General features: G+C 41.9%; 1 protein-coding gene across 1 annotated transcript in view; it reads left to right on the forward strand.

Annotated features, from left to right (window-relative positions):
* LOC109051650 (ERC protein 2) overlaps nt 1–22,332 on the forward strand; it is an 84,992-nt gene that overhangs the window by 20,488 nt on the left and 42,172 nt on the right. Inside the window, exons 4-6 of the mRNA XM_042762932.1 lie at nt 3,957–4,150; nt 13,944–14,022; nt 16,506–16,666. Coding sequence (XP_042618866.1) covers nt 3,957–4,150; nt 13,944–14,022; nt 16,506–16,666 — 434 coding nt within the window. The remainder of the gene's footprint in view (nt 1–3,956; nt 4,151–13,943; nt 14,023–16,505; nt 16,667–22,332) is intronic.

The following is a 22,332-nucleotide window of genomic DNA, read 5'->3' on the forward strand; positions in this document are numbered from 1 at the left end:
GAAGGGGAATGCTGTCTCTAAGAATAAGGGACGGTCCAAAACAAAAAAAACAAAACAAAAAAAAAAAACTCTGGATAAAACCATACACAAAACTTGTAAATTGTTAACAACATAGCCTAGATTAGGCCCATACTCTGTTGCTAAGTATATAATGTAAGTTTTTAACCCACAGTAACACTGTGGGTTTTAACTGATTAATCGCCTATTTTCGTTTGCTGCATGTTTTTTATTTTTTTTATTTTATTTTTTTTTTTTTGTGAGAGGGAAAAAAAAAGTAATGTATAAGTTGCATTTTATTACATTCAGAAATAATAACGGCAGGCCTAATAATGTTATAGGCGCCAACAGGATATTTTTAGTTCCCCTCACTTTTCAACAAATCCTTTACATTTAACAAATTTATCAGAACAGAATAATAATTAAAAATGTATAATTCTAATGGATAAATATAAGTGCAGTATATAATGCCTAGTTATAATAATAATAATAATAATAACAAGTTAAAGGAAACATAAGGTAAGGTTGGGCTCTCTCATTCTGGAGAAATCCAAACGTTTCCATATTCGTGATGTTGCCCATTTGAAAATAGGCTTTGTAGTTCATGCGTGTTTTAGTATTCGACGGAAAAAAATCATAATGAACACAAATATGCCAAAGTGGACCGCTGCTTGCACCGGATGACACGGTGAACGGCTGCACTGTTTCCAATGAATACTGTATGTGCGCGTGAGGCACCAGCGCGATCAAACAGCTGAAACAGAAAATACTGCATTTTTTGTCACCTATAAGGCATAATTCGAAAATGCAAATTGTTAGCAGTTTGAAAAATCAAGAATAATAACAGAGTTTATAAGAATTATTTCTAAATGCTGGACCATTCTCATTTCGCTCTGCATATGGACCCTGAAGACTTTTTTATTTATTTATTTATTTATTTTTATCCAAGAATGAACCGAAATGAGCCTAAGACTATCCCACGTTTTGAAATGAACTCGCTGTAAATTTTCTAATGGTTTTTAAGGATGTTACAATGTTATATTATAATGTTATTGTTGTTTTACTTCCTCCTTTCATCTCCATTAACAAACCAACATTTTACAATTACATTCAGTTCACAATCCGTCTCTTTGCGCCACCTGGCGGTAGTTTCGTGAATGATTTAACACGCGACTGACTTGCAGTTAACGCCGCGGCCCTGCGGCGGCAGTACACGCGGCGGTATTACCCATTATTACCCATGGTTGTCCACCTACTGTAGATAAACACCTCACCCTAAGAACATGGGTGGGGCCTACCAGCCACTGCAGCCATGTATTGCAAGGGAAACAGTATAATGATTGGTTTGTATAGCAGCAACAGCAAATTGAATGGGCTATATACCTTAAGCTTAGCTCTCCTGTACAGACAGGACAATGGGTATTCCGTTTGCCCATGTGCATGATGAAGCTACCCCTCCCTTGTAGAGTGGGCCCAAAAACCTATAGGGCACTCCACATTCTGTGAACTGTAAGCCAGATCTATCTGATGGGATAGTCTCCGCTTTAAGACAGGCAGGCCTTTATTGTGGCCACCTAAACAGATGAAGAGCTGCTCAGAAAGTCTCAGCTGTCTAGTGCAAACACTCGGGGTGAATGCTGACAGAATTATAACCTGGGCTCTGAATGGTGTTGAACTCTCCCTAGGTTTGAGAACAACCTTGCAGTCAGCGGGGGGAAAATCCATGCATGAATCACCCTCGTAGTTCACCAAAATGAGAGCTAGCAAAAGTGCTGTCTTATAAGAGAGCATTTTTAATGAAATCGACTGCAGTGGCTCGAACAGTGGATACAACAATGCTTTTGGTACCAAAGCTATCCCCAAGTGGGGATTGTGCATGGCAGAGAAGGGTTCATTCCACTAGCTCCCCATGGAAGTTTGACCACAAGATCATTCCTGCCAACCGGCCGACTGTCAATCTCCTTATGGAATGCTAATATTGCGGAGATGTATACCTTGAGCGTAGAAGGCGCGTGGCCACCATCTAAGCACTCTTGCAAGAAGGACAGAATAACTGCAATCGGGCAATTCACAGGGTCTTCTGTCCTTGAATTGCAGGCAGGGGACAAGAGAAATAGGCAAAGAACTGGGATGGGCAGATTTCGATGCTGGTTGTCTCCAAAACTGGGCTGCAGGCAGAGGAAGCTCTCTTCCTTACCGGGCAGTCAGGAGCATGGCTGAGTTTTCGGGGCAGGGATTCCTGATGGGCGAGGACCCTGTTGTTTAGGGAAGGGGTAAAGAGTAGATTGTGGCACCTTGGGGCTCCTGTCTTCTCTGCATCCTACATATCAGTCAGTGTCAGCCAGAGGTGGCAGTTCAACACAACAAGACTCCCCATCGTGTGGCCGATGGATTGGGCTGTTGACTTTGCAACTCGCAGGGTGAGATTAGTGGCACTGCAGAGCTCTTTAAAGATTTCAGGATCTGGGCTGTGCTCATCCAGCTGCTTGAGCATTTTGGCCTGGAAAACTTGCAGTACAGCCATCGTGTGGAGGGTTAAACCTTGGCCGGCTACCTTGTAGGCATTCCCAGCTATGTTGGCAGTAGTGTGGCATGATTTGTTTAAATTGTATGCATAAGCTATATTGATTCATCTTTATTTAAGCTACAAAAATTAATCAGCAAGCAGAGCAGTCGAGTGATTTCTCTTTTTCTTTTGTTCTTTGGTTTACATCAGTCACAGACTGCAGCAGGTTTCACTTTAAAAGCAGCGCTGTCTCTTTTAAACCTGATGGACATGACGCGGATCTGATAGGCTACATGATTTTCTGAAGTCTTTACGGTCATTTAGGACTCAATAACTCATTTAAGATTGTGCCTGCATCCTAATGTACATACTATCCATCCTAAATTTTATGTGATATTAGTAATTTTCAATTCTATTTAGGGCAAATACTTGTGGACAAACTAATTAGTGTAAAATCAATTCAAGGCATATGTGCGACCTGCATACTCTTCCTTGGGCTGGATGAAGATGATTGGCGGGCCGTATTCGAAGTATAAGTGTGCAACTCACATTGCATGAATTCACATATTACTTTGCGGATGTTCAAAATATGTTCATGACTGCATGTTTTTGGAATTGGGTGTATGAATGTGTTTTGCACCATATTCACTGCAACAACTGTAGCAAAACTTGTGAGCATATGAGTTTCTGAATTTGTGATTCATAGAATAGTATTTCTTGACCTGCAGCGGAGAATTTAAGAAGATGTAAATGCTGTGTTGTGTGTGTGTGGGAGAGAAAAAATAAAATTGTGCAGTGTGTGCCCAGCAAAACTGTTCAGACTGTAGGCAAATCTGATTTTTTTCTCAAATCACATTTTATCAGGCAGTCTATCTGCATTATTAATCGAAAGAAATCAGATCAGATTTGTGTGTCCAGACATTTCCAACTTATCTGCTTGTGTTGCTTTGGTAACAAAGCAGGTGTACCCAAGCATGTGACAAGGCTTTCAAATCTGATGCAGCAAAAGTGGAGGTTCATCATCTCACTCTCAGAATAAGTCAGGTGCAAAACACCTCTCTTGCACACAAAAAGCTCAGCAACGGAGGAGACTGATATAATGTTTCATGCTGTAGTCACAGCCAGCTTCACTGAAAAACGAGGGTGCAGTGTCTTCCGGCATTTCCATAATTGGTTTTCATATTTTCATTGTGAATTGTCAATTTCTTGTCAATCTGAAATCCGATTTGAGCATCCAGGTTGAGATTCCTCTGTAAAAATTTGATTGGAATTGTCATGCTAACAAGGACACTAAAGACCACAGCCTTTAGTGTCAGTCACAACCTGCACAGCTTTTGCAATTCCTAAATGTGGTGGTTTTTAGAATGTACTGTATAGATTTACCATGGTATAAGTATAAAAACCTTGTCAACCTTGTGTTTTTTTTTTTTTTTTTTTTTTGGCTTGAGTGAAGGCGTGCGAAGCTGAACATGTTGCTCGCTGGAACCCTGAGCTGTCAGAGCGACTGCAGGTTCTCCAAACAGAAACTGCCCCTCATAAAGAGGAACTGGAGAAGTCTAATGCTGAAGTCCAGAGATTGCTGGCTCTTTTGCGGGAGCTGCAGTCTGAACGTCTGGAGCAGGACAAGATAATCATTGAGCTGGAGAGGTATATGCCAATTATTAAGAAATCTTTCATAAGGTAATTTCACTCTAGCACATATTTAGCAAGTTTTTGAGAATTTCATTAGTCTACCCAAGGCTAATCTTTTAGAGTCAAAAGGTAATTTACTCATCCACTTGTCATTCTAAATGCATATGACAGTCTTTCTTCAGCTGAACACATTTATTATTATTATTAATAATAATAATAATAATAACAAGCTCCAAAAATAACAAGAATAAAGAATGGATGATACAGAGAACCACTGAAAGAGTTGAAATATACAGTTGGTATTAAAAAGAATCACCCTCCTTTAAAATGATCACATTGTGTTGCTTTGCAGCCTGAAATGAAGACAAACACAGTTTTATTTTATCCAGCTGTATTTACTCAGTGCAACTTATAACATCCAAGTGAAAGATACAACACCAACATGTCATAAATAAATAAATAGAATCACTGAGTTGGAAAAAGGATCACCCCCTCCTAAAATGACTTGTATACTCAATCAGGTGTAGCTAATCACCTTCTCAATTGAACAGAAAGCCATTTGACTTTCAACTTTGATCAGCTTTGATCATTTTGATTAGCTCAGCATGAAAAGAGCATTCCTTTAGCATTTCAGTACTTGGTAGTGCAACTGATGCAAACAATCCACTATGGGTGGCAAGGCACTGGCAGACGATCTCTGGGATAAAGTTGTGGACAGGCACAAGTCAGGAGATGGAGACAAAAACATTTCAAAGGCTTTATCAATGCCTAGAAACACAGTGAAGTCTATTATTAAGATTATTTAGATTTTCACTAACACCGTAGTTGGGTACATTATAACATCAGCAGGGGAAAAAATTATGTTTAAAATGTATACCATAACACTACATATCACTAGCACTAGAGGTGTTAAATTATATATATATATATATATATATATATATATATATATATATATATATATATATATATATATATACCAAATCAACAAAACAGAGCAAACAGAGTAAGGAGGTCAGTTAGCTTTCAAAGCAGTTCTAACGCCCAAAGCATCCACTATTGTCACGTGTCCAACAGCTCTGCATTTATTTACAGGTGCATCTCAATAAATTAGAATGTCGTGGAAAAGTTCATTAATGTCAGTAATTCAACTCAGATTGTGAAACTTTTGTATTAAATAAATTCATTGCACACAGACTGAAGTAGTTTAAGTCTTTGGTTCTTTTAATTGTGATGATTTTGGCTCACATTTAACAAAAACCCACCAATTCACTATATCAACAAATTAGAATATGGTGACATGCCAACTAGCTAATCAACTCAAAACACCTGCAAAGGTTTCCAGAGCCTTCAAAATGGTCTCTCAGTTTGGTTCACTAGGCTGCACAAACATGGGGAAGACTGCTGATCTGACAGTAGTCCAGAAGAGTAAGCCACAAACATTCATTGCCAAAGAAGCTGGCTGTTCACAGAGTGCTGTATCCAAGCATGTTAACAGAAAGTTGAGTAGAAGGAAAATGTTTGGAAGAAAAAGATGCACAACCAACCGAGAGAACCGCACCCTTATGAGGATTGTCAAGCAAAATCGATTCAAGAATTTGAGTGAACTTCACAAGGAATGGACTGAGTCTGGGGTCAAGGCATTGTAAGGCTGGAGTCGGACCGTCTGGACTGAGGGATGACTTCTCATTAAGAGAACAAAGGACTTTCCTGATAATTAACATTTGAACACTCTCTTGAACACCCTCCTGCATAAGTAACAGTGCCATCGGAGACGCACCACGCCTAGCAGTTCACACCGCACCATCACACTCCCTCCTCACACTATGTTCCCCATCCTTTCTCCCTCAACTGAAACTCACTCTAAATCTATGCAATGTTAAGTGTATACAACAAGTGACTATATATGTTTGGTATCATTTGAAATGTCTCAGTTTGCCTGGTACAATGGTCTCAACCTTACAAAAGTAGACTAAAAGATAATAGAGATCCTAAGAGTCAAGAGATATTTTGATTACTGTAATGGGAGTGCCCTTTTCCAGGGTCTTCCATGTAAATTACCTTCTGTTTCCTTTGAGGTGTAAGGGTGCTTTCACATCTCTAGTTCGGTTCATTTGGTCCGAACCAAGGGCAAACAATTATACATTGTAGCATTTTTCAGCTTTTTTGGTTCCTTTTCACACCACACTGATTGCTTTGGTCCGAACCAGTTGAAACGAACCAAAATGCAGTCACATGACAACATCCACATCACTCATTGACCATGGCGTATTTCCTAAACTGCTTTTCGATTGGTCAGAATTTACGTGCGGGAAAATTCCAACATAAGAGGAAAAGCCAGCAAACAACACGGAGACAACACAAATATGGAGAGACGACTGCGCTGGCTGGTTTTGTCCCTGGCCATAATCTATTACATTGTTTGTATACACCACAACATGCAAACAATACATTTCTATAATGAAGCGCGGATGCGGCTTGAAAACAACGTTCTAATGCACTGCAAACGGCGAGCGGGCATCGCTCGTAACGTCAAGCGGAGGCGTGCATTAATCCACGAGCTGCCATGCTAAAGCGCAAACTGTCAACAAACACACACACACAAAAAACTGTCAACAAACACTTCCTCATCCCGTAATGCACAGCGCAGCTGACTACGGCAGCTGGTTTAGTCCAAAAATGATCAGTACTTTTTGCATTTGGGTCTTTTCGAGGTCGGATCACGTTTCTCACCACAAACGTACCGCTCCAGAGTTCGTTTGAAAGCGTACCGAGACCACCTCTTCAAGCAGGTCTCGGTACGCTTGTTTGGTCCGCCTTTGGTGCGCACCCGAGTGCGATTGCTGCTTTCACACCTGCCCAAACGAACCGCACCAAAGGGGGAAACGAACTCTGGTACGATTCAACCAAACTAAATGAGGCAGGTGTGAAAGCACCCTAAACTATACTGGTCTGGGACCTGACTTAATCAAATTCCAGTTGTTAGTTTCTGTCTTCATCTCGGGGGATGTTTATCTTGGTCTGAGGTATTTAAAGGATTGCAGCAAAAGGATTGGGGCGATGTGACGGTGGGGTGAAGGAAGGACTGGAAACAATAGCGAGTTAGATGGTTTAATGAAAATAAATAAACAAACAGGGAAAAGACAATGATGCTGGGAAGACAACAATCCAAGATGGTGGTGAGGTGGTGAGGAATCCAGATGATGACGGTGAGAAGGCAGCAGGAGAGGATGGCACAGGAACTGCGGGGAATAGAGCCGAAGGTAAGTCTTTGTGGCTGAGTGGAAGTGCGTAGAGTGGATGATGTTCCGGCAAAACACGAACATCCAAACGCAGACAACACTGAAGCCAAACAAACAGGTTAAGCCACATAAAACAACGATCTCACAAACACAAGACGTGAGTCTAGCCAATATATAGGGAATGAGTAATGAGTGACAGCTGCTGCTGATGACAATTAACGGAGACGCCCACAAACTAATCAGTGCAGACGCGAAACACACAGACTTCACCACAAAGTGCAAACACCCCGAGATCACGGTTTACCAACCGTGACAGTACCCCCCCCTCTAAGAGCTCCTCTTGGAGTTCCCAGAAGGGCCTACCTGCTGATTGTATTCATCAATAAGGGAGTGATCCAATATGTCCCTAGCAGGTACCCAACTCCTCTCCTCCGGACCGTAACCTTCCCAGTCCACCAGGTACTGGAATCCTCATCCCCTCCGTCTCGAGTCCAGAATACGATTAACCGAATAAGTCGGTTCCCCATCTACGAGACGCAGCGGCGGGGGAACCGGAGTAGGCGGATTAATACGTGCATAAAACACGGGTTTAATTTTGGACACATGAAAGGCGGGGTGTATCCTCCTATATGCTGGAGGTAGTTTGAGGCGGACTGTCACCGGACCAATGATCTTGGTGATAGTAAACGGGCCAATAAATTTGGGAGCTAATTTATTAGACGGAACGCAGAGGAATGTTACTGGTAGAAAGCCACACCTTTTGACCCACGACGTAAACGGGAGGCTTTGACCGGTGGAGATCGGCCTTGGCCTTAGTGCGCTCCCTCACCCGGAGCAGAGTCTCGCGGGCTCTGGTCCAGGTGCGGTGGCACCTCTGGACAAACGCGTGAGCGGAGGGGACCGCGACTTCAGATTCCAAACTGGGAAAAACTGGTGGCTGGTAACCTAAACTGCCCTGAAACAGAGAAAGGCCCGTAGCTGACACTGGCAACGAATTGTGGGCGTACTCCACCATAGAGAGTTGTTGACTCCAGGAAGAAGGATTCTTGGAGACCAAACATCGTAACGTCCTCTCTAAATCTTGGTTGGCTCGCTCAGACTGTCCGTTACTTTGGGGATGATAACCCGAAGACAAGCTAACTGACGCTCCTAGCAATTTACAAAACTCTTTCCAAAATTTTGGATATGAATTGAGATCCCCTGTCAGAAACCACGTCTACCGGTAGGCCATGAAGCCGAAAGACGTGATCTAGGACAGTGACCGCTGTCTCCTTGGCTGTCGGTAATTTGGGCAAGGGAATGAAATGTGCCGCCTTCGAGAACCGGTCCACTACGGTCAAAACGACCGTCATGCCATTAGAGGGCGGGAGGGCGGTAACAAAATCTAGTGCGATGTGGGACCAGGGTCTCGAAGGGACAGACAGTGGTTGAAGGAGCCCATCAGGAGGTCGGTTAGATGACTTACCACTGGCGCAAACTGAGCAAGCCAACACAAAATCGCGGACGTCACGAGCCATACGTGGCCACCAGAATCGTTGTTTAACCAACCCATTAGTTCGACTTATCCCTGGATGACAAGCAACGTTAGAGCAGTGACCCCACTGAATGACTTCGGACCTTAACTCCTCCGGCACAAATAAACGGTTCGGTGGACAACTGGACGGAGGCGTTACCCCGGAGGCGTTACCCCGAGCCTGCCTGGAATTGAGTCTTTTGGCAGTTCTAATGTACTCTAAATTCTTATGATCGGTCCAAACAATAAAAGGTACCCCTGAACCTTCCAGCCAGTGACGCCACTCCTCTAACGCTAATTTGACGGCCAACAACTCTCTATTGCCAATGTCATAATTATGTTCAGCAGGAGATAATCGATGAGAGAAAAATGCGCAAGGATGTACCTTATCGTCCGAAGCAGCACGTTGGGACAACACTGCTCCTACCCCCACCTCTGACGCGTCGACCTCCACCACGAACTGCCGTGTGGGATCAGGGGCCACCAGGATGGGAGCCGAAACGAAGCGGCTCTTGAGGTTAGTGAAAGCAGTCTCAGCTGCGTCCGACCACCTGAACGGAGTACTGGGAGAGGTCAAGGCTGTCAGAGGTGAGGCTAGTTGGCTGAATTTGCAATGAAACGCCGATAGAAATTGGCGAACCCCAGAAACCGCTGTAGGGCCTTACGGGAATCTGGAGATGGCCAATCTATCACAGCCTTAACCTTGTCAGGGTCCATACGTATTCCCTCGGACGAGACGATATATCCTAGGAAGGGAACAGACTGTGCATGGAATACGCATTTCTCTGCCTTGACAAAAAGCCCATTCTCAAGTAACCTCTGGAGCACTCGTCTGACGTGTTGAACGTGTTCCTGGAGAGATGAAGAAAAAATCAGTATGTCATCCAGGTAAACATATATAAACTGATCTGTCATATCTCTCAACACGTCATTAACGAGTGCTTGGAAAACCCCGGGCGAGTTGGAGAGCCCGAACGGCATCACCAAGTATTCAAAGTGCCCTCTAGGGGTATTAAAGGCGGTTTTCCATTCATCCCCCTTCCTGATGCGGACCAAATGATAAGCATTACATAAATCAAATTTTGTGAATACGGATGCTCCCTGCAACCTCTCGAAAGCTGAAGACATGAGTGGTAAAGGATAGGTGTTCTTTATCGTGATGTTGTTCAGCTCTCGGTAATCAATGCAAGGTCGCAGAGAACCATCTTTCTTACCCACAAAAAAGAATCCCACCCCCGCTGGAGAAGAGGAAGGACGGATGAACCCAGACGCTAAGGAATCAGAAATGTATTTCTCCATGACCTCCCTCTCAGGAATAGAAAGAGAGTATAACTTGCCCTTAGGCGGAGATTTACCTGACACTAAATCTATGGCACAGTCGTAGGGACGATGCGGAGGAAGAGAAGCAGCACGGGACTTACTGAACACTTCCTTCAGGTTCAGATACTCTACGGGCACGTTTGGCAAAACCATGTTCTCCTTCTGAAAGACAGAAACAGGGACAACAGGACAAGCAGAAACCAGACAAGACTCATGACAACTTTCACTCCACAATGTGACTGTGTTGGAACCCCATTCCACTCGTGGATTATGTTTAGTTAACCAGGGGTGACCTAACACAATGGGAGCAACAGGGGAGTCCATGAGAAAAAAGGATATGGTTTCGCGATGATTTCCAGAAGTGAGTAGTGTGATGGGTTCTGTGTGGTGTGTGACGTGAGGCAGTTCCTGACCGTTGAGTGCAGTGACATGGATGGGGAGAGACACAGGTAGGACGGGAATGTTCAGGTGATGTGCAAGGGAAGAATCAATGAAACTACCTTCGGCTCCGGAGTCCAGAAGGGCGTGACATTCGTGAGAGTGATTCTTCCACCGCAGTTTCACCGGAAGGAGGGTCGATGATGTTGTTGAGGACTTCCCAGCGGAGATCCCACCCGATAGTAGCCTCAAGTTTACTACCGGGCTGGCTCTTTTACCGGGCATGAGTAGATGTTGTGTTCTGAGCCTCCACAGTATAAACATAGTCCTTGGGATCTCCGCCGTTCCCTCTCCCTCCGGGACAGCCGACCTCTACCCACCTGCATGGGCTCATGGTCGTCGACGGGACCGACCGCGTTCTCTCGACTCAAGCGCCCCCTAACTGGAGAGATGGTATGACGCGTTGGACTAGGCTGGCGACCCAGGCGGTTAATCCGGGCATCAACTCGTAAGGCCAAGTCGATTAATCCATTAAGTGTGGGGGGAAGCTCGAGGAGGTAGATCTCCTTTTGAACACGGTCGGATAACCCATGCAGGAATCAGTCCCACTGCGCGGCCTCGTTCCACTGGCACGCGGCCGCCAGGGTGCGGATTTCGATGGAGTAATCCGTGACAGATGACGTGCCTTGACGAAGGTCTGAGAGCTGGTGAGCGGCCTCCCTGCCGGCCGCGGCTCGATCGAATACCCTCCTCATCTCCTCCGAGAGGGCATGGAACAAGGCACAGCACGGATGTTGATTCTCCCACACCGCCGTCCCCCATAGGGCGGCCTTGCCCGACAGTAACGTGAGCGTAAACGCCACTTTGGATTCCTCGGTGGCGAAGGTGCGGGGCTGCAAAGCGAAATGCATAGAACATTTATTCAAGAAAGTTCTGCAAAAGGCTGGCTCACCGGAGTAGCTTTCAGGCGCCGGAAGTCTTGGCTCTGGCCGGAAGTGATCCTGGGGGGTCTCCCGGGGGACGGGCAGCGCAGGCGGTGCGATGGGCGCAGTGGGAGAGGTGAGCTGATGGATCTGCTGGGTGAGCTCGGACACCTGTGCCACCAGCGCTTGGACAGCGCGTCCGGTGTTCGAGATGCTCTCCTGCTGCTGATCCATACGTTTCACACTGTGGTGTATAAAGTCCGTGAGGGTGTTGGTGCTCGCTGCTTCCATATTGGTGAGATCGTTCTGTGACGGTGGGGTGAAGGAAGGACTGGAAACAATAGCGAGTTAGATGGTTTAATGAAAATAAATAAACAAACAGGGAAAAGACAATGATGCTGGAAGACAACAATCCAATATGGTGGTGAGGTGGTGAGGAATCCAGATGATGACGGTGAGAAGGCAGCAGGAGAGGATGGCAGAGGAACTGCGGGGAATAGAGCCGAAGGTAAGTCTTTGTGGCTGAGTGGAAGTGCGTAGAGTGGATGAGGTTCCGGGAAAACACGAACATCCAAACGCAGACAACACTGAAGCCAAACAAACAGGGTAAGCCACATAAAACAACGATCTCACAAACACAAGACGTGAGACAAGCCAATATATATAGAATGAGTAATGAGTGACAGCTGCTGCTGATGACAATTAACGGAGACGCCCACAAACTAATCAGTGCAGACGCGAAACACACAGACTTCACCACAAAGTGCAAACACCCCGAGATCACGGTTTACCAACCGTGACAGGCGATTCTGTAGCCAGAAAGCCCGTAGTGTGGTGTATGTCTCTTCACTTCATACTATGTATTTTCTAAGGTCAGGTATGCATATTTACTTTTAGATTTATCTTTGAGAATTTGATGTTTTGTATTGATATGATTTGATATGTTTGAATTGGATAGGTAATTGGCAGAATACATATTTACCTGACTGATAATAAATTGTTACATTTGATTTAATTCTGTTTTACTCTGTAATTATTGACTCTAGTAGATTACGCTGTATCCTTGTTAGCGACATGAGCACCCGAATGAACGAGTACAATAATATTAAAGAATAAATAGAATACTCAAATGTGAGAATAATAATAATTAGAGACAGACAAACAACCAATTTGCCTTGTCAAGGAATTTGGCTACAGTTGTCGTGTTCCTCTTGTTAAGCCACTCCTGAGGCGTCTTACCTGGGCAAAGGAGAAGAAGAACTGGACTGTTGCCCAGTGGTCAAAAGTCCTCTTTTCAGATGAGAGCAAGTTTTGTATTTCATTTGGAAACCAAGGTCCTAGAGTCTGGAGGAAGGGTGGAGAAGCTTGAAGTTGCTTGAAGTCCAGTGTTAAGTTTCCACAGTCTGTGATGATTTGGGGTATAATGTCATCTGCTGGTGTTGGTCCATTGTGTTTCTTGAAAACCAAAGTCACTGCACCCGTTTACCAAGAAATTTTGGAGCTCTGCATGCTTCCTTCTGCTGACCAGCTTTTTGAAGATGCTGATTTCATTTTCCAGCAGGATTTGGCACCTGCCCACACTGCCAAAAGCATAAAAGTTGGTTAAATGACCATGGTGTTGGTGTGCTTGACTGGCCAGCAAACTCACCAGACCTGAACCCCATAGAGAATATATGTGGTATTATCAAGAGGAAAATGAGAAACAGGAGACTAAATAATGCAGATGAGTTGAAGGCCACTGTCAAAGATACCTGGGCTTCCATACCACCTCAGCAGTGCCACAAACTGATCACCTCCATGTCATGGCGAATTGAGGCAGTAATCAAAGCAAAAGGAGCCCCTACCAAGTATTGAGTACATGTACAGTAAATGAACATACTTCCCAGAAGGCCAACAATTCACTAAAATGTTTTTTTTTTGGTCTTATGAAGTATTTTAATTTGTTGAGATAGGGAATTGGTGGGTTTTTGTTAAATGTGAGCCAAAATCATCACAATTAAAAGAACCAATGACTTAAACTACTTCAGTCTGTGTGCACTGAATTTATTTAATACACGAGTTTCACAATTTGAGTTGAATTACTGAAATAAATGAACTTTTCCACAACATTCTAATTTATTGAGATGCACCTGTATATTCATAAATGTCTTAAGAAATTTGTGTCTAAAATGAGTATGAAAGATTGTTTACACAGTTGATCTACACATAATCAGCTGCACCTTTATCTAGAAAAGTTAATAGTACTATATATTTTTATTATTTTTTTGGACATCTGAACCCCCAAATGTATTTGTAGTTGCAGTGACAGACACGAATGGTCAGAACCACACAACATCAGTTTTAATTGCTTGCTTGAGCACTCTGCCAAAGAGCACTTATAATGTCATACAGAGCACCTTTCTATGCAATCATTTAAATATTATGTGTTGCAGACAAGTGAAAGAGCAAAACCAAAAGCAGTCTGTGAATCCAGGCCAAGCTGAAGAAATGAGTCCCAATACTTCAAGACAGGTAAGACAGGCATTTTCCAAGTTTGTGAATTTCTGTATTGCATTTTAAGCTTTTTGTATCAAAGTATTCACAATGTTGTACCAAAAGTTCACACTGTCCTGCCTTTCTTCAGAAAAACAGATGTGTCAGTAACTAAGCTTTGTGTGTCTTTATTTAAGGGGCACTTCCCATCTTAACTCCTTAACTGACTCCAGTAAACTTTCTGAGAAGTTGTAGCACAATAGTCCATTTAAATTTTCCTGCCTACCCTGATCGCTCAATGTCTTGAATAAAATTATGCAAAGTACAGTTGTTTGTGTGTTACTAGTTTAATCATACTGTGTTTGTAATTATGATTTAGGATATAAAGACAGTTTTTTTTATCTTGTTAATATTTTTTTCTGAAGAAAGATAAACATGTATAATAATAAAAGCCAAAATATTAAATGTCATTGATGAGTATTTATTAAATAATCCACTATTTTGTAGAGGGGGCTCAAAATGGCAATTTTCACTTGAGATTTGGAGCCAAATTACAGGGGGTTAAAAATGACTTCAGAGAGATGGCAGCATCATAATGTTACTTTTACACAGAGATTGATAGGTCTTTTGACTTTAGCAATCTTTGTCAAGTCACCATTATTTATATAGTGCTTTTAACAATACAGATTGTATCAAAGCACTTTACAGTATTAAATAGGAAAATAGTGTGTTGCATTATTTTACTTTGTTGCATTAGGTACCAATGGTGACCATTCAAAAATGGGGAAAGAGTACTTTTAAAGGTTTTATTTATTTATTTATTTATTTATTTATTTATTTATTTATTTATTTTTAAGTTTTCATACCTGCAACTCAAGAATTATTAAGGATATCTTAATGCCCTTTCAGATATTGGATCTTAAACTTCCATTTTGGCATCTTCATTTTTAAGGACCTATGGTTATATTGGAATTTCAATATGGTTCCAGTAGTAAATCATTAAATTGTATACATTTTCAGTAGTCAAAAATCAAATGTGGGTCACTTTGAATAAATATGATACTTCTTTTCAGCATGTCTGAAGAACAAATAATGTTAAAACTAGAGATGTATCTTGTTTCTTTTTGTCAAAACAACTGCATTGACCATACCTGTGCCTTAAAATATAAGTGCCTTAAATATTATTTTTCCAAAGTTTGTGTGCCTGTAACTCACAAAGTATTAAGGATATCTCAATATGAATATAGATTTTAGTACTTAATAAACCTTTCTTTTGGAATCTTCATTTTCAAGGCCATCCATTGTTCAGTCCCAGAGATTTGGGCATCTTAATGAGGCTCCATGTCCAGATTGTTGAATATTTTACTAATTTTCAGTGGTTGGAAACCAGATTTTGATCACTTTGAAGAAACAATATCTGAAGAATAAATAATGTTGAAATTAGAATTGTAGCTTGTTTCCCTCTGTCAAAACAATATGCATAGAACAGGAGTTAAAAATCAATCCTGGTCATTCGTAATCTGATATGTCATACTGTGCATTCCTAAACCCTGAGTTGCCGTTATTATTTGCATATTTGACAGTGATAACTAGATAAACACAAAACCATATTTGGTTTTTGACCATTTTTCAGTGGATAGTATACAGCAATTTGGACATGGAGCTGCACTGAGATCTCGATATTTCTGGGATTAAACCATACAAGGCCTTAAAATGAAGATTCCAAAAGAAAAGTTTCTTAGGAACCAGAATCTAAAATCATATTAAGATAACTTTAATACTTGAGTTACAGGCATGCTAATTTTTGTAAAAAGAATATTTATGACACGCAAACAGGTTATGTCCTATAGAAATGTCTTGATAGAGGGAAACGATGCATTTCTAGTTTCAACATTACTTATTTTTTGATCCATATACTGTGCAGGGAGAGGCAGAAAACCCAAAATGGCTTATTTAGAGCCTCCACCTGAAAAAAATAAAAATAAAATAAAATAATAAAAAGAAAAAAATCTTATGAAATTAAAAAAAAATAGAACTAAATTACAATAACAAATATATAAATTTAAATGACTGCATCAAATTTATTTATTTAAAGTAACTCACATTTGGTTTTTGACCACTGAACATGTGTACAATTTAACAAATTACTCCTGGAGCCATATTGAAATTCCAATATCTCTGGAACCGAACCATATATAAAGTCAATAGATTTTACTTACAGACTTACCAATCTCTGTGTAAAAATAACATCATGATGCTGTCATTTTTACACCCCTATAATTTGGCTCAGAATCTCAGGTGAAAATTGCCATTTTGTCCACCCTCTACAAAATAGTGGATTACACAGTAAATATTTATACATGACATTTAATATTTTGGCTTTCATCATGTTTAACTTTCTTCAGAAAAAATATGATCAAAATCAAAAATTTGGCCCAGGGAAGTTTCTGAAATTTGTTTGATTTGACAGAATGACCCTGATAGAAAGGATGAACATGGAAAATATAATTTTACTCTCATAGTTGGAAGATTTGATGGCAGCGCTAGACAATACCAGAAAAGAGTTAGACGCCACAAGACAACGGTTGTCGTCTACGCAAAATACTCTGTCTGAACGTGACAATGAGCTGAGCAGGATACGAGCTGATCACAGTAAACAGCTAACGGAGATCCTGCAGTTAAAGTGAGTATAAACAAACTTTCACTAGCCTGTTTTTGATAACATTTCATATTTTCTTTAATCTTTCTTCTAAATGCTAGAGATACATTTGATAGACAGCTGCTTTCAAAAACTGCTGTTGGTATTTTTTTGTTAAACCCCTTGTGGCCAATCAAAAGTGTTTAAAACTGGATTCATACCATGTAGATATTGCTGTAAATATATGATTCCATCTTGTAAAATGTGCTCACATCCTTGCACAATTCATAATTTCAATTTGTAAGCTTAGAATTTGAGTGTCTTTGAAAACTGCTTTTCTAAGACATCGAGTAACATGTGTTGTCTGTTAGTGAGTTATGCTTATGTTAGTTACTGAATGGTTCTGCCATTACTGTGGTCCTGTAAATTCTGGATGACTGGAAACATTCATCCGGAATCTCAGTCAGCTTGCGATGAAGTGAAGTAACCGACACCTTCATTGAATATAAATAGTGCTCTTTTCTCAGTTTCTGTATTTACCCATAAACAATTTGAAAAAAAAAAAGGTTAATTTTTAATGTTGCTAACAACACATTGCAAAGTGACAACCATTTTTTAATGTGGGATTTTAATCCAAAATGTTGATGACTGAAACAGTAATAATCGTAGCAACATATAAGATGAAAAAGTCTAATATTACAAAATAAGATGCGATAAGTCTTGGAGTGTAAATGCAGACTAACTGACTTGCCACTTTCCACATTTTGTGTGAGGTAGATTAAATTACATGGGCAGACAGAAATCAGAAGCTGGAGGAATATGTACTTCTATAGAAATATCAAGGAAAAACATGCTTTTTGTAATATAGTTGAGTGTCTATATCTGGATATGCAACAAAATCAAAAGACAACACTGTAATGTTGTTATATATGTTAAAATATGCTAAAGATATGTTAGATATGATAGAAACGTGTTAAATCAATATTTTTTCATCTACATACAGGAGTAATTCATATACACAGAATGGAATCCAAACCTCAAAGTGTAGATCTGTACACATCAAAGGTTTGCGTGCAGGTGTTTTTGTCTTTGTTTTGTATTAGATACAGGGAGGGGAATCACTCTGATTGTTCATTCTCACGGTGAGTATCATCTGCAGTCCTAGGCACAGCTGAGGTTTACACATCAAACATGTTTATATACCCATGTGTACTTATGACAAACTGTAGCATCACAAATATTAAAGTCGTGCAGAGGCACACTTGCCACCTAAACATGTTGTTTAAGTACAGACATTTATACTATTGAGCCTTTTTACACAAAACAGCAAAACTTCTAGAGTCGAATAAAGCTGATGAAAGCAACAGCCACAATAAGTATCTCTACTGAATCACTATTCATTCACACAGTGGCATCTCTCACTATAGGCCTAGTTTCACCACAGGAACCGTTTCACTGCATGTATCAGTCCGCTTGCAGCATTTCTCACATCGAGTGTCATGGTGGAGAAACAAACCCACTATAATTTTATATACACAGAAGTTGTTGTGTCACAGAATGTTCTGAATTCTGAATGACCATATTTAAGATGCAAAAATGGTAGTTAACAGTTAGTTAATAGTGAGAATTGGTCCCCAATCTAAAGTTTGACCATATATATAGGGCTGCTGCGTGCTCGGACTCATTCTGAGTGATCCTGGCTGGTAGATTGGTTTCTGGGGGCAAAGTGCGATGCGGCAATCGCCTTGCCCCGCCCCCGTGCCTTTCTTTCCAGAGATGCATGAAAAGCTTTGGCAGCAGGGAAGCAAATTAGTGCCAGTATGAAAGGCAAAATATGCCGAAATCTGCCTAAAGTTTTTCTTCTCTCACTACCCTTGATGGTGGAGCGGTCAGGGGTTTGTGGGGATTCCCCAGGTAGAGTGTGCAGTTGCAGTGTATGCCTGCAAATTGCTCCCACCTGGTGGAGTTGTCCGCAGGTCACGTCCAGCACCTGTGAGATAACAGCAGCTCTGGTTGCTTAGGCTTGCAGTGTCACTGTGCAGGCTGTCTCTGCCCTGCATGCGATATCCACCTTGCACTTTACCACGCCAAAACACAGGACAGGCTTTAGGCCAGACAATGTCCACTTGGTTGGTTCAAAAGCCCTCTTGGCTAAACCTTGCAGAGTTGCTAGTTGTCACCAAAGTGTGCTTGCTTCTCCCATCTCTCAAGTTGGCCTTTTCAGCGACACTGTTGAGGACTGTGCCCAGCAGTTCTCCGCATTTCAGAAGCAGGCTAAGGCTATCAAAAGCATGCCCCAATGTGCTACCAGGGCGGTTCCACTGAAACAGTTTATGAGGCTCCTGGGACATAAGGCATCTGCTGTCATGCCACTCGGATTGCTTAATATGAAAACCGCTTCAGCGTTGGATTCACAACTGGGTCGCGAGATGGGCATGGCAATGCACCACTCACCGGGTCTCAGTCACCCCATCCTGCCACCTGACCTCCAGCCCGTGGCCAGACCTTGCCTTTCTTTGGCAGGAGTTCCCCTAGTGAGAGTGTCCAGGCATGTTGTTGTCTCAACAACGGTGGGAACACCCCATAGATGCCCGATCATGGTTGTGCTCTCCTTTCTGTGAGAAGAGTTGAAGCGAAGGCTGTCTCCCTCCACCCTCAAAGTGTATGTTGCCACTATCGCCGCACAACATGATGCAGTAGACGACAATTCTGTTGAGAAGCATAACTTGATAATCAGGTTCCTTAGGAGTGCGAGGATGCTGAATCCTCCGTGCCCCCACCTGGTACCCTCTTGGGATCTCCCCTCAGTCCTGACGCCCTTGAAGGAGGAGCCTTCAAAACTCTGCAGTCAGGAAAGCTTAAGTTTCTGTCGCTAAAGACAGTGCTCCTCACTGCACTGGCTTTGGTCAAGAGGGTGGGGGACCTGCAGGCATTTTCGGTCGATGACACGTGCATGGAATTTGGACCGGCCAACTCTCACATTGTCCTGAGACCCCGGCCTGGATATGTGCTCAAAGTTCCCACCACACTTTTTCAGCAATCAGGTGGTGAACTTGCAAGCACTGCCCTGGGAGGAGGCAGACCCAGCCATCGCTCTGCTCTGTCCCGTTCCTGCTTTGCGCATTTACATGGACCACATGCAGAGCTTTGTTTCCTCATGGGGGCCAAAAAATGTCCCAACGAGGTCAAAATTTACATTTTACTATTGGTCCCCATAACGTTGGGAATAGCAGGTACACACACACACAGACACGAAGCATCATGCGCAGTCATTGACTTTTACCATAATGACAAGACACACACACTCTTTCTCTTTATCTGTGTAATCTTTAATCTGTTTCTCTGGCATTTTACAAAATGACATGGAAAAGCAGGAATGCAGGAATTAGTCTCACATGGCATTTATTATGTTTACTGGTACACAAGCATTGCACACTTCACACTACACCACTGGTTTTCATTCCTTGTCCTGGGGACAAACAATACTGCACTTTTTTTTCCCTCTGACACACTTCACTTCACTTCACTTCACTTCAAAAAAAAAAAAAAAAAAAAAAAGGTTAACCAATTAAAACTTTAAAATACATTAAATCATTGTAATAAAAAGAGCTAGCCTCTCAGGAGTATGTTCATCCATAGTCCATGAAATGGGTATCCTCTTTACAGTGTGTATTAAAATGTCTTTGAAATTAATTTCATAAAACTAAGCACCCCAATGCAGGCACTAGTTTGCTGGAAGGTATTGGGGAACCATAACAGTGAAGAGGAGATAGGTACCAGCCTGGGTATCCCCGGGTAGGATGAGCTGTTCCTCCCCAGTGCTTTTTCTACCCAGCATTGCTGGCTTGTCGCTCTGTCAGGTCAAGTCAAGTCACCTTTATTTATATAGTGCTTTTAACCATACAGGTTGTGTCAAAGCAACTGTACAGCATTCAATTGGAAAATAGTGTGTCAATAATGCAAAAAGGCAGCTCATCATTTAATTCAGTGATGCCATCATTCAGTTCAGTTCAGTTTAAATAGTATCTGTGCAATCAAGTCGAAGATATTTCTGGAAATTAAGTGTCCCCACCTAAGCAAGCCAGAGGTGACAGTGGCAAGGAACCAAAACTCCATCAGTGTCAGAATGGAGAAAAAACCCTGGGAGAAACCAGGCTCAGTCGGGGGCCAGTTCTCCTCTGGCCAGACAAAACCAGCATTCAATTCCAGCCTGCAGAAAGGTCAGATTATGCAGAAGGATGATCTGGTTCCTGTGGTCTTGTCCCGGTGGTTGTCTCTGGGGCTCATCTAGTTGTCCTGGTCTCTGCTGACATTCAGGGCTGAAAAGGTCATCTCTAGGTGCTAATCCACCATCTGATCTGGATACTGACTGGATCCGGTGGCTACAGTGACCTCAGAATAAGAAAGAAACAGACTAATATTAGCGTAGATGCCATTTTTCTAACGATGTAGCAAGTACATCGGGTGTTATGGGAAGTGTTCCCGGTTCCTGTTGTCCTAATAAATGCAGCCTAAAAATCCTTTAACGGATTTGAGTATTAGAAATGTGTTACTGTGTGATGTGTAAGCCAGGTTAAAGAGATGGGTCTTTAATCTAGATTTAAACTGACAGAGTGTGTCTGCTTTCCAAACAATGTTAGGTAGGTTATAGAGTTTGGGCGCTAAATAGGAAAATGATCTGCCACCTGCAGTTGATTTAGTTATTCTAGGTATTATCAAATTGCCAGAGTTCTGAGAACGCAGCGGATGTGGAGGACTATAGTGCAATAAGAGCTTGGCCAAATACTGAGGTGCTAAACCATTCAGGGCTTTATAAGTAATAAGCAAGATTTTTAAATCTATACAATGTTTAATAGGGAGCCAGTGCAGCCAGTGTTGACAGAACCGGGCTAATATGGTCATACATCCTGGTCTTAAGTAAGAACTCTAGTTGCTGCATTTTGGACTAGCTGGAGTGAGTTTGTTAAGCGTATCGAACAACCACCCAATAAAGCATTACAATAATCTAACCTTGAGGTCATGAACACATCAATTAACATTTCTGCATTTGACATTGAGAGCATAGGTCGTAATTTAGATATATTTTTGAGATGGAAAAATGCAGTTTTACAAATGCTAGATACATGGTAATAGCACACCTAGGTTCCTAGCTGATGACGAAGAACTGACAGAGCAGCCATCGAGTCTTAGACAGTGTTCTAGGTTATTACATGCATAGTTTTTAGGTCCTATAAATAACACCTCTGTTTTTTCAGAATTTAGCAGTAAAAAATTACTCCTCATCCAGGTTTTTATATCGACTTTGCATTCTGTTAGTTTTTCAAATAGGTATGTTTTACCAGACTGCAAAGAAATATAGAGCTGAGTATCATCAGCATAACAGTGAAAGCTAGCACCTTGTTTCTTGATGATATCTCCCGAGGGTAACATGTAAGGCGTGAAAAGTAATGGCCCTAGTACTGAGCCTTGAGGTACTCCTTACTGCACTTGTGATTGATATAATACCTCTTCAGTCAGTGCTACGAATTGATGACGGTCAGATAAGTACGATTTGAACCATGCTTATGCACTTCCATTAATGCCAACAAAGTTTTCTAGTCTGTTCAAAAGTATGTTGTGGTCAATAGTGTCGAAAGCAGCGCTAAGATCCAGTAACACTAATAGAGATATACAACTACTATCTGATGATAAGAGTAGATCATTTGTAACTC

The sequence above is a fragment of the Cyprinus carpio genome, chromosome A8 (assembly GCF_018340385.1).
Source record: "Cyprinus carpio isolate SPL01 chromosome A8, ASM1834038v1, whole genome shotgun sequence".
NCBI classification, from domain to species: Eukaryota; Metazoa; Chordata; class Actinopteri; order Cypriniformes; family Cyprinidae; genus Cyprinus; species Cyprinus carpio.